Source organism: Mytilus edulis, chromosome 14 (genome assembly GCF_963676685.1).
Source record: "Mytilus edulis chromosome 14, xbMytEdul2.2, whole genome shotgun sequence".
Classification (NCBI taxonomy): Eukaryota; Metazoa; Mollusca; class Bivalvia; order Mytilida; family Mytilidae; genus Mytilus; species Mytilus edulis.
The window spans coordinates 1564650-1577532 of NC_092357.1; the positions used below are offsets into that span (position 1 = coordinate 1564650).

Sequence of the window (12883 nt, forward strand, 5' to 3'; positions counted from 1 at the left end):
ACTTTGAAATTTATTTTGCAAACTAACTTAACTAAATAATAGCAATGCACACTTGGCTGAGATTCATTTTACTATCATAAATACTGAAGTATGAACAAACTAATCCCCCCTTAGACAAGCTTACCCTCCTATAGGTTATAAGGTTAATTATACAAAAGTTTGATCAGAAATCAACTTTTAATTTTTGAATCAGTGTTTATATTGAAACTATAAAAAATGTATTATTGATATTGAATAAATACAATTCACATGCAGTTTTGCAGGAGTTCTTATTTATTATTTGTACATGTATTTTTTTTTATCATTGACAGTTAAATTTTTTGTTCAGGTAAATTAATCAATGAGTGATAGATTTCTCTTGGAAGAAATTTAAAGGTCCATCAAATAAACTATCCAGAAAACATTACCTGTTGTATTTGTTCAATGGGACAATAGAACTTACAAAAGTTTAAATGGACAGGTAACTTGCAGGTGAATCTATGGAAAACTATGATAGGGTTCGCAATAATAACCTCATATTGCACATGTTGATTTGGACTGTTCATTTGTATAAATTCTTGATACTGAATATTATCTACTATATACATGTATTACATTTATTAACAGATGGTGTTAAGCCACTTATATCATTGCCAACTTTACATTCGGGCCAGGTGAGCTAAAAATCATAAATTCATATATCGAAAAGATTAAAACAAATACATTGACCCATTTTTAGTTATAAAATTCGAAAAGCATCTCCATATGTAAAGCAGGATCTGTTTACCCTTAAAGAGCAACTAATTGTCTTGTTTAGTCTTCACTTTTTTATTTTCTATTTTGTGCGCCAGTGAATTATCTTTTCATTGTATTTTGTTTTTTTGTCAAGTCATTGTTAATCAAAGCGCTGTAAGCACTGAAGGCAGTTAACCAAAAACCAAGGCAACCCTAATTATGAAAACTGTTGCAATGTTGCCTCAACATTAAACATTCATATATAGTACATTCATGTTTATCTAATGATTTATTTATTAAGGCAAATAATTTATATGTTATCAAGGTTTCAAAAGCAATGCATATATCAATGTATATTTTTATGGTGAGTCTGCAGTGGTACAAGTTCCCAATGATTGCAGTTGTTCTACTTGGTAGTTAACCTTGGTTTTATTTGACTGCTAGAAGTTCAATTTGACTTAGTATGGGCCCCCCCCCCCCCTTTTTTTGGAAAAAAATTGGTTGCTTATATAGGGAATCACTGAAGCGTGACTGGAGCGGGCCCCTCTTAGGTCAGTCAGTGGGCCCCACTTATGAAAATTTCTGGATCCGCCACTGGGGGTGGGTGACCCTAGGGACTTCCCCTGCATTTCATTTTATTTGTTATATTGTCCCATACATGAATATATATGGTTTAGGGGTGGGGATCTCATTGGTTTCCAAGTTCTCAAACAGGAGGGGTAGGGTGACCCAAGGGACTCCCCCTATATTTCATTTAATTAGTTATATTGATCCATACATGAATATATATTGTTTTGGTGTGGGGATCTCGACCGTTTCCAAGTTCTCAAACAGGAGGGTTGGGATGACCACAGGGACTTCCCTATATTTCATTTAATTTGTTATATTGTCTCATACATGAGTATATATGGTTTAGGGGTAAGGATCTTGACCATTTCCAAGTTCTCAAACAGGAGGGTGAACAGTGACCTCAGGGACTCCCCCTATCTTTCATCTGATTTGTTATATTGTCCCATACATGAATATATATGGATTAGGGATGGGGATCTCGACCATTTTTAAATTCTAAAACAGGAGGGGTGGGTGACCCCTAGCGACTCTTCCTATATTTCATTTGATTTTTCATATTGTCACAAACATGAATATATATGGTTAAGGGTGTGGATCTCGACCGTTTCCTAGTTCTTAAACAGGAGGGGGTGGGGTAACTTCAGGGACTCCCCCTATATTTCATTTTTTATTGATCATATTGTCCTATACTTGAATATATGCAGGGGCGGATTCAGACGGGGGAGGGTTGCGGGCTTGCACCCCTCTTAAATTTGCAAAGTATGGGTTGTTCTCAGCTTAATAAAGAACATTCCGATAATTTTACCTCAATTTTTTTTAGGCTCGCTCTGCTCTGTGAAAATTTAAGTTTGCGCCCCTCCTAACCTAAAATCCTGGATCTGTCCCTCATATGGTTTAGGGGTGGGGAGCTCGACCGTCAGTTTCCAAGTTATCAAACAGGAGGGGGTAAAGTGGCCCAAAGAATGCCACCTATATACCATGTGATTTACATACATTAAGGTATATATAATATAGTTGCATTATTTGTGAAAATAAAGAATGAAACTTTAAGCTACTTTAATTGACCCTTTAAAATTGAGAAAAAAACAAATAACCCCTCGAAATTGCAGTAATATGTTTACACTTTAAAAGTATCTCACATGCATTATCATCATTTATCATTTATAAAGAAAATTTAGACTGTGACCATGAACATGTATATTGTTAGATATACTGTTCCCAGCTGTCACGTTGTATTGGATTTTTAAATTAAAATTTGTCAAAAAGTAATTTTGAGTTTCTGAATAAAATATTTTTCTGCTTTTTCTTTCTTGTACATATATCTTTCGGTGTACAATACTAGTGTTTATATTCATTTACCATGCATAGATGTATTTTTTCACCTGCTTGGATTTATTTTGTAAATGATCGCCAAACCCGGAATTACCCTTATCCGCTTCCGGAATCGGATCCGATTTTGTAAAATTTTGTCTTCACGGCCGCCATTGTTATGTGTTTACAATGTTGTTTTTGTCAATCAGATACGATTTTACTCGAATTTATACAATATTTGTCGGCGATTTTCTGTATAAAGCTAGCGGTTGAACAAAATGAACATCGCCGTCATGAATAATAATGATAAAAATAAGTTTTTAGCTCGTTTAATTGGAGACTTTGGTGAACATGGTGAAAAGGTTTGCAAAGTAATTTCTTATTTTCTTTCAAATGTAAGGTGACTACGTCGGGCGTAGCTAGAAACCAACTATCCTAGTCGAAATTCCGCTTGCAAAAGTGGAAGGTCGCGGACCTCGGAACACCGCTAATTTGCACACCTGCCTCCAAATTAAAAAGCTACGAAAATTTCTTTTTCTAATTTGAAATTGCCGCCAACAGCATGAAGAGTTGAACTTATTATATAATAGACTACTGACGTAGTTGTACTACGTATTGATGACAAACAATATTCCTACGACTTTTGTCATTTGGGAAATCTAAACTACTTGTCTTAAGAGATTTTCGGCGATTAAATATTTCATACAATTGTTCTTTGACATCTTAGCTAAAAGCACAAGTCATAATGAACTACACAAGGATTCTTAATAAGCACTACTTCCTATGTGTAACTTTAAAACTTTTGGATAAATCGACGACCATTTAAGGTTTTTCTGGTCATTTTTTTTGTAATCCAGAATAAAAAGTATTAAAAAAGTGTTCAATTAGTTATATATAACATAGTAGCAGGCTAGATAATAACAATGGCAAGTATTTCAGGATTTATTGGGTAGAACACAAATCTAGGGTGCTCGCATAATGCAGCTTAACTGCATAAAAATAAAATTGAGAATGAAAATGGGAAATGTGTCAAAGAGACAACAACCCGACCATATAACAGACAAAACAAGTGAAACTGCGAGCTACTGCTCACGGATGATACCCCCGCCGCAAGTGGATAATATTAATAGTGTAAAAATATGCAAGTGTTCGGTAAACAGGAAGTTGACAACTTTACCTTCACTCTCAGATAACCTCTCATTTCCTTTATGATGTTTATGAACTGCTGGTTTGGAGCAAGAAAGTTGGTTTTCTTTGATTATATCTAGCTTTTGTTGGTTCATGTAAGAGTACTTCTTTGTTTGGCAAACAGTCGGCTTTCTTCTTTTTCTTGCCATTCTGAAAGCAAAAGGCAGACTGATATTATACATATACTTAATTTAACATATAAACAAACTGTTAATCCATATGTAAAATAGTATTTATATGCATAACTCGATTAAATCACTATCAGTAGCAGTGCCTTCAGGCCTCGACATTAACGATTGTCCGGTACCAGAGGGAAAAAAGGTCGGACAAGTAAAAGCTGTATCAAGCTTGTCCGTTGGGACAAGTACAATTATTCAGAAGAAAATAAATTTAATCCAACTTTGATGAACAAAGTAATTATAAACTAAAAAAAAGAAAACAATTTTTTAACAGGTAAAAGGTATACTATTCTCGGAAACCAGTCTTACTGATCCGAATCAATGATGCGTTTTGTAGATAAGGTAACTTTACAGGGCAGTTCGTCACTTCTACAGGTTTGTGCTCCAAGTTAAATAGACAGTTTTGCACCGTAGGAGACATATTTTAAATTAGTAGACATGATTGATAGACAGTTTGGCAAGTCGAGAGACATTTCGGGACCAAGACAAATCAGTACCTCATTTTGCTACCTTATTCTGTTCCTTATATTATAACAAATACCATACTGGTATTTTTTTCACAAATTTTTTATTTTTTTATTTACTATTAAATTTTCAAAATCATATTTGATCATAAGAAGAAAAAAACAATACTGACAATACAGTGATCTATAGTTGTTAATTTCTGTGTCATTTGGTCCTTTGCAGAGAGTTGTCTCATTGGCAATCATACATGTACCTTATCTTCTTCTTTTTATTAATTGCATTTCAATAAACTTTTTTCAACTTATAAAAAAGCAAGATTATACAAATCCAATGAGTGTACAGGCCTATCAGATGGTACCTTATGTTTAGAGTCTGATGAGGCTGGCATTGATGAAAAACTAGAACCTAAGTCCTGTGACATGACTAGATTCAGTTGATCTTGACTCATGTTTTTGAAACGTATTTCAAATCAAAAGAAATACACTAAATCCTGTCTTTTGTTTAAATTCGTTTTGTTCCTATTAATCAACTAAAAATATAAAAAGGTTATTTTTAATAGAAATTTTTTGGACAAGTAACAAGTTCATTCGGACAAGTAAATTTTGGTATGTACTTGTCCTACAGGACAAGTTGAAAAAAAGGTTATTGTAGAGGCCTGGCCTTATTGAGGTACATGTACATTTGTACCTTTAAAGTGTACATGTAGTCATCTTACATTGTACCATAACCTAAGAGTGCCTCTTCAAGTGCTGCCAATCACAGGTCTTAAAAGTGTACCTGGAGTCATCTTACTTGAGGGTGCCTCTTCAAGTACTGCCAATCACACCTTTAAAGTGTACATGTTGTCATCTTACCTGAGGGTGCCTCTTCAAGTGCTGCCAATCACACCTTAAAAGTGTACATGTTGTCATCTTACCTGAGGGTGCCTCTTCAAGTACTGCCAATCACACCTTAAAAGTATACATGTTGTCATCTTACTTGAGGGTGCCTCTTCAAGTACTGCCAATCACACCTTTAAAGTGTACATGTTGTCATCTTACCTGAGGGTGCCTCTTCAAGTGCTGCCAATCACACCTTTAAAGTATACATGTTGTCATCTTACCTGAGGGTGCCTCTTAAAGTGCTGCCAATTGCTCCTTTAGTTTAAAGTGTACATGGAGTTATCTTACCTAAGGATGCCTCTTCAAGTGCTGCCAACATGGTCAATTGCACTAAGAGTGCTCTCTGAGAAAATCAAAGTGCTTGTAGATGTTAGCACTGAAGGGTAAAGATTGCTTTAATTTATCAGAAGTAAAATTAAGTATTGTATTGGTTGAAGTTGATTCATTTACAATTCTGAACAAAGAAAGATAACTCTAAATTTTAAAGATGACATCTGTAGATTAATTTGGGTTGCGTTGTGTATTGTGATTGTAAGCTTGACTAAGGCGTTATAATTATAGATATAAATAAAATGTATATCTTGCATTACACCTTTCTTTTCAAAAAATGTAATGGTATCACAATAGCGCAATGTCACACCATAAAAAGGGTATATTTAATGTTTGTGCATTTCTACATGTTCTAAACATTCTGGGGCCGCAGAAAATGATATTTAACTCAAATGTGAAATACAATTTGAACAGGTGACATTTAAAAAAAATTTGAGTTGCGGACTATAATTATGTTCTGGGTATCCTTGTCTCATGGGTTTTCAATCTGTTCATTACATTGTAAAAATGCATCATGCATGACATGGGGGTCTCATTGGGGGGTTCTGATCCCTGATCCTGCTTACTGATTGAGAATCAGATGGTCCAGTGCTGTGCAGCAAGCTTTATCAAAAGCAACTACTCAAGAGAGCCTGGAACAGTTACAACTCTTCTAGAAGAATTGAACCTGACACCTTTAGAAACCAGAAAAATAAAGCCATCCATGAAAAGGTTGCTATCAAACATTTTAAAACTAAGAAGAACTTCGAGACTCCATCAACCGAATACTAAAAGATATGTTAAAATCAGGCCAAACAAAGATTTTTACAGCTTTATTTATCGGACCATCAGAGACTGGAATAAACTACCAGACGAGCTACATGTATTACAGATTGAGAGCAGTGAGGAATTCAAGACCAAGCTACATGTACATTGTAATCAAGCTCCTCTGTAGTGGCTAACCAACGCAATCAAAAGATACATGTAGATGATGTTTTAACCAGCACCTGTACATAAATTATGAGCACAATTTGGAACTTTTTGTATTAAATGTTATTAACAAAGTTTTGTCATGTTGGAAGATGTCAAAGTAAAACTTTATACTTGAGTGATAGGTTGAAGTACCCTTTTCAAGTGACTACATAGCTCTATGTTGTAGATGTTGATACATTGTTTGCTTACATCCCGTTGGAAACAAATACAATGTTTAGACCTAGTATTTCGTATATATATCCGGCTGTAAGGGCGTGATCACATGTTAGTCACATGTTTCACGTATGACCGGAAATGATTAGAACTTAACGACAAAAACAATTTTAATAAATAAATGGATTCTGTTTCGTGTTAAATGTAACGCATAACGATAACGTCATTTTCTAACTTAATTATTACGAAGGACAAAACAAGAATGTAAATCATCTCTGATTTACCTGTTTGAACATCTCGCGAGAGTTCGTATTTGCATATTGTTGCAAAGAATTCTTTTACAACAAAGCAGATTAAACCATCTAAAATGTGCGTTACGAAATGGGAAACCAAAATAACGACAGTGTTCTTACACCTGCTACAGAAATACTTATAAATCTCGTCATTTTCTTCTCACTATTCTTATTGGTCGATGTTCTTAGTTATTTTAAAGCAAAAATTACGAATTTGTTGGTGACGATTATCTATAAATTAGTCAGCGTTATGCACTTCGGACGCGAAAAGTAACGCGAGAAACGACACACAAATACGGTCATATATTCTTTGAAATTTGTTAATTTCAATTTTTTTTCTAGGGAAGAGTAGCACACACTTGTATGTTGATAAAAATAATGGCATCTTTAGATGTAGTTACAACTTTTCTTACAGTAATTCACATTTTATCACTTTTCTATAGTAATAGGAAACGGAGCCAAATAGCAAATTATGGTCCATATTTGTGGACACCACCGACGACGACAGAATGTAGGATTGCTTAGTATGCTTTTTCGACTAAAGTCGAAGGCTGGACAAAAATATATAATCTGACCATATATTCATACGAAATCATATGATTTGATCATATATTCATACGAAATCATATGATTTGACCATATATCATGTATATATTCATGTTATAAAATGATAAAAATAACAATCTATTTTAAACAAAAATTCGTAAGGGTTCCGCGGAACCCAGTGTCTCGCCTACTTTTGCTGTGAATTGCAGGCTCAACAAAAATGCAGGGCTCACGCTACCAGGCGACTTGGGCGAAGAAGTCGCCTTCCCGACTGTCACTTCGCTTTCCCCGAACCCCAAAAGCGAAAACAAGTCGCCCTGTTCTTGACGATAGTCGCTTTCAGTCGCTTCCGTCATCGGACATTTTCAATTTTTACCAAGTTGATGAAACATCATTTTTTTTATTGATAATTAAAGAAATTCAGACATAAACGATTCATTATCTTTTGAAAAGAGGTTGAAGCATGTTCTTCGCCGTGTGTAGCAGGTTATTTGATAAAAATACAACTTTTTATCACTTCGTGCATTTCCGCAAGTTCCGGTGCTTGATACTCGATAACGTACATCAACCTCAATTTCAGCGGCAAAATAAGTTTGTTACTTCATTTAAACGTGATAAAAGTTGCCTTCAGTAAATTTTTAATCCATTTATTGCATTAAAAACGTCATGTTCCTTTCCAAATAACTTGTCAAACATCTTTTATTTTTGTAAATTTTCTTGCATTCGTCCGCCATTGACCGATTTCTAAACTCCGGATCTGAACCGGACCAGCTATGACCGAAATCCGTACTTTTACAATAATTACTACGGACGCACTGATGGAACAGCTGACAGAAGAATATTGATCCCAAAGGGAAAAATTACGCATTCCACACGCATTAAGAGACTTTTGGTTACATCTAATTGATTGGTGAACATGTATATAATTCCCTATATTTTTTATGGATTGTTTCAAACTATTGATTAAAGTTGCTTAACTCTGAGACTATTATACTAATATCAATATATTATGGCCCAGCTTAATAACTTTTATATTTTTTTTATGAGAAACACTGAATGTCATACACAAGATGATTTTTAATTAAATTGTAATTGATATATATTATAATTTCTTTACATTTTTTAAAATATTTTTTTTTTAGTGCTAGATATTTAGTTGGTAGTTTCTCACAAGCTTAAACAACTTTTAATTTCAAATGTTACTTTAATTCATAATTGTAATTTTTTTACTCAGATATGAATTGAACAATATAAAAAGAACATTATTTATATATGGCCCTTTATACTATTGAAAAATCCAAACATTGTATCGCACCGCGCAAATGAGCACTTCTCTTTCAAATCTCACCACTTCTCCCTATCAGTTTCAAAAAGAGAAGTCACTTCTCCCTATAATTCTGAAGTAGTGTGAGCCCTGAAATGAGGGTAAAAATCAATAAAAATATTCCACTTGATACTATCTTTTAATTGTAAGAAGCTTCTGTCCAAGTTTAAACATCCAGGATAGTTTATGAATCTAATAAATGTTTTAAAAACTTTAACTGCAGACTGTATGTAATGTTAACTGGAAGAAAAACTAAGTCCATTTATAAGTAAAAAACAGATAAACCGGTACAAAATTTGAATAAAAATTTGATCTAGTTACTAGCTTTTGATCATAAACAAGCTTCTGTCCAAGTTTGGTACAAACCCAGGATAGTTTAAAAGTTATTAAAATTTCAAAAACTTTGACCACAGAGTGAATGTAATGTTTCCCCGTAGAAAAACAAAGTCCATTCATAAGTAAAATACGGAAAAAATGGAATTTTATTTTAGCAAAATTTACTTCTGGATACTATCTTATGATCATAAAAAAGCTTCTGTCCAAGTTTGGTAAAAATCCAGTATGGTTTAAGAAAGTTATTAAAATTTCAAAAACTTTAACCACAGAGTGAATGTAATGTTTCCACGCAGAAAACTAAGTCCATTTATAAGTAAAATACCGAAAAAATGGAATTTTATTTTAGCAAAATTTACTTCTGGATACTATCTTATGATCATAAACAAGCTTCTGTCCAAGTTTGGTAAAAATCCAGTATGGTTTAAGAAAGTTATTAAAATTTCAAAAACTTTAATCACAGAGTGAATGTAATGTTTCCACGCAGAAAACTAAGTCCATTTATAAGTAAAATACCGAAAAAATGGAATTTCATATTTACAAAATTTACTTCTAGATACTATCTTATGATCATAAACAAGCTTCTGTCCAAGTTTGGTAAAAATCCAGTATGGTTTAAGAAAGTTATCAAAATTTCAAAAACTTTAACCACAGAGTGAATGTAATCAGGTAATGTTTCCACGCAGAAAAACTAAGTCCATTTATAAGTAAAATACGGAAAAAATGGAATTTCATTTTTACAAAATTAACTTCTGTATACTATCTTGTGATCATAAACAAGCTTCTGTCCACGTTTGGAAGTAATTCAGTATATTTTAAGAAAGTTAGTAAAATTTCAAAACTTTAACCACGGAGTGAATATTGTGGACGCCGCCGCCGCCGGAGTGTAGGATCGCTTCGTCTCGCTTTTTCGACAAAAGTCGAAGGCTCAACAAAAAATAAAACATCATTTCTATCATAATAATTTGTCTATTCTAAAAGTGTTCAATTATAATTATAGAAACAAATTTTTTTCAACTGTTAAAAGATACAAAAATATACGATAAGAAAAAGTCTTTTCATTCAATGTAAATGTTAATGTATATGGCCGAAACAACCAAGTGTGCGCTAGTACATGGCCAAAACTAGTCAGAGATTACTCCAGGTGCGGATCCAGCCATTTAAAAAAAGGGGGGGTTCAAAAACCCAGGATAAAGGGGGGGGGGGGGGTTCCAACTATATGTCCCAATTCAAATGCATAGATCGGCCAAAAAAAAGGGGGGGTTCCAACCCCCGGAACCCCCCCCCCCCCCCCCCCCCCACCCCTCTGGATCCGCCACTGTACTCTGACCGTCTCTGACGACCAACGGCTGTATTGCCAGACAAGCTGGGGCCGTGGGACAAATCTTGAAAGCCTTCCACATAAGAAATGATACAGCCTAACTACATAAGAGAAAGAAATACTTACGTGTGCTGTTTAAAATCGCAAAATAACAATCGGGGTCCGTGATAAAATTTCTTGTTTACGTTTCAATTTGGCGGGGAAATAAATTTGGGTTACCCTAAAGCTGTGACCAATCCCCTGACTAACGTCCCGACCGATAGGAAAACATTTTTTGATTCGAGATGGATTTTCTTTGCATTCGGAATAAGCAACATGCTAACATTTTGACAGATATTAGAAAAAATGTAAAATTCAATTTCAAGGGTTTAAAAAATTGCCCCGAATTTATTCTGACCAATTTAATTATCTAATAGTAATATGATTCATTGTTGTCCACCGGACATTATTTCACAGTAAATTGTGTCCACCGAATAATGAACAGAACAGAACAGAACAGAACATATTTTATTTCCAATTAAGGGCCCACAAGGGGCATACAGAGCATACATGAATAAGGAAAAAGAATATTAATTTGATAGATACATACAATGTAGATACAAACATTATTTTACATACAGTAACAATACAATTACTAACTCATATTCACTTTAATAAATTTACCAACAGCATTAAGGACCTGATTGTCTTCACAGTTTAATAAATAAATAAATTTATGCTGATTATCCAGTAAAGAAAAATTTGGAATTCTTTGGCAAACAAAGTCAAAGAGAGCATCTCTATCTGATTTAGAATTTTCACAGTTAGTTAAAAAATGGATTTCATCTTCAACACAGCCAGAGGAGCATTTTTTGCAAATTCTTTCATTTCGTGGAATATTTGAAAAACGTCCAACTTCAATTTGAAGCTTATGAGCAGAAATACGTAATTTGCATATAGATCTTCTTAAATCAAAGTCCTTTATTAAAGAAAGATAATTTTCATAACCAAAATTCTGCTTAAATTTCACATAATTAAACAGTTTTCCATCAGAAGCTTTATTTTGGCTAGCATACCAATTGCTAATATATTTAGTGTGAATTAATTTGCTAGATATGTTCAAAAATTTATATTGTCCAAAATGTTTTACTTCTGGTTTAATTTCAAAAACTTCTAATACTTTCTTAGCAAATGAGTACCAAGAAGTTATGTTAGATTTGTGAAGCTCTTGGCTGCATTTATAAGCATCTTTCAATAGACTGAATTCAGTTGTAAGATTTTCAAATCTATACCAGTATTTTACAATTGACTTTACAATATCATAATGTAAGGGGAAACGCCCCAGTTCTGATAATACAGCAAAATTGACACTCCTTTTGTGTACACCAAGTATAAACTTAGAAAATTTAAGATGGAGATTCTCACACTTAAGATTTTTAAAAATATTTTCAAGATTAAATAAGGAAGACTGTAATTTATTACAAGAAACATTATAACCTCCCCATACCTCTGAATTATATAACAGAATGGGTTTAAGGGTATGATCAAAAATATGAACACAAGATTTTATTCCAGGTAATGTTAATATGAAATCGTGTCCACAGTTAAAGATCTTATTTGGAGAAATAAGGTTTCAAATGATGGGGTTTAGGTCTCTGCGGATCCCGAGAAATTTTCATAAAAGGTGGGGGAGGGGGGTGCATGTGCTCCAGCATGCTTCAGTGATTCCCTATTTAATCAACCAAACTTTTCCCACGAAAGGGGTCCGGGCATTCCAGGTCTCCTGGATCCGCCTATGAACATGTCATGTAAAGTGGAGCATTGAAAATTCATACGAAATGTTTTTGAACACCAGAGAAGTTTTCTTGTCAGTTTACCAAACCATATATGTTTTTTCAATAAATGGCACACTTTTTAATCATCCGGCATATGGTTACTTTAAATAAACTTTTGAAATTATTTAATTACAGATCGTATCTACCCGTTTTGCAATTGCTGTATCACCTCTTCAGTTGCATCTATCATGCATCCACTATCCGTGTCTTAAATAAAGGCAACAGTAGCCAATATACCGCTATTTGAAATTCGTAAATCGATTGAGAAAAAAAACAAATCCGGGTTACAAGCTAAAACTGAGGGAAACACATCAAATTAATATAAGAGGAAAACTTCGACACAACAGAAACACAACGCTAAAAAGTAGCACACACAGAAACGAACTATATATATATATATATGTAGGACTCTAAAGTGCGATGGTACTCTAAAGTGCGATGGTCAAGCTAAAGTGCGATGGTCTACGCTAAAGTACGATCTGGTGTCTC

At 33.9% G+C, this 12883-nt stretch overlaps 1 protein-coding gene across 1 annotated transcript in view; it reads right to left on the bottom strand.

The window, feature by feature from the left end:
- LOC139504460 (uncharacterized) overlaps positions 1–10816 on the bottom strand; it is a 39413-nt gene extending 28597 nt beyond the window's left edge. Inside the window, exons 1-2 of the mRNA XM_071294554.1 lie at positions 10707–10816; positions 3773–3933 (exon numbers count right to left, since the gene is read on the bottom strand). Of these exons, the coding sequence (XP_071150655.1) occupies positions 3773–3932 (160 nt within the window). The 5' untranslated portion in view covers position 3933; positions 10707–10816. The remainder of the gene's footprint in view (positions 1–3772; positions 3934–10706) is intronic.
- Positions 10817–12883: the final 2067 nt, after the last annotated feature.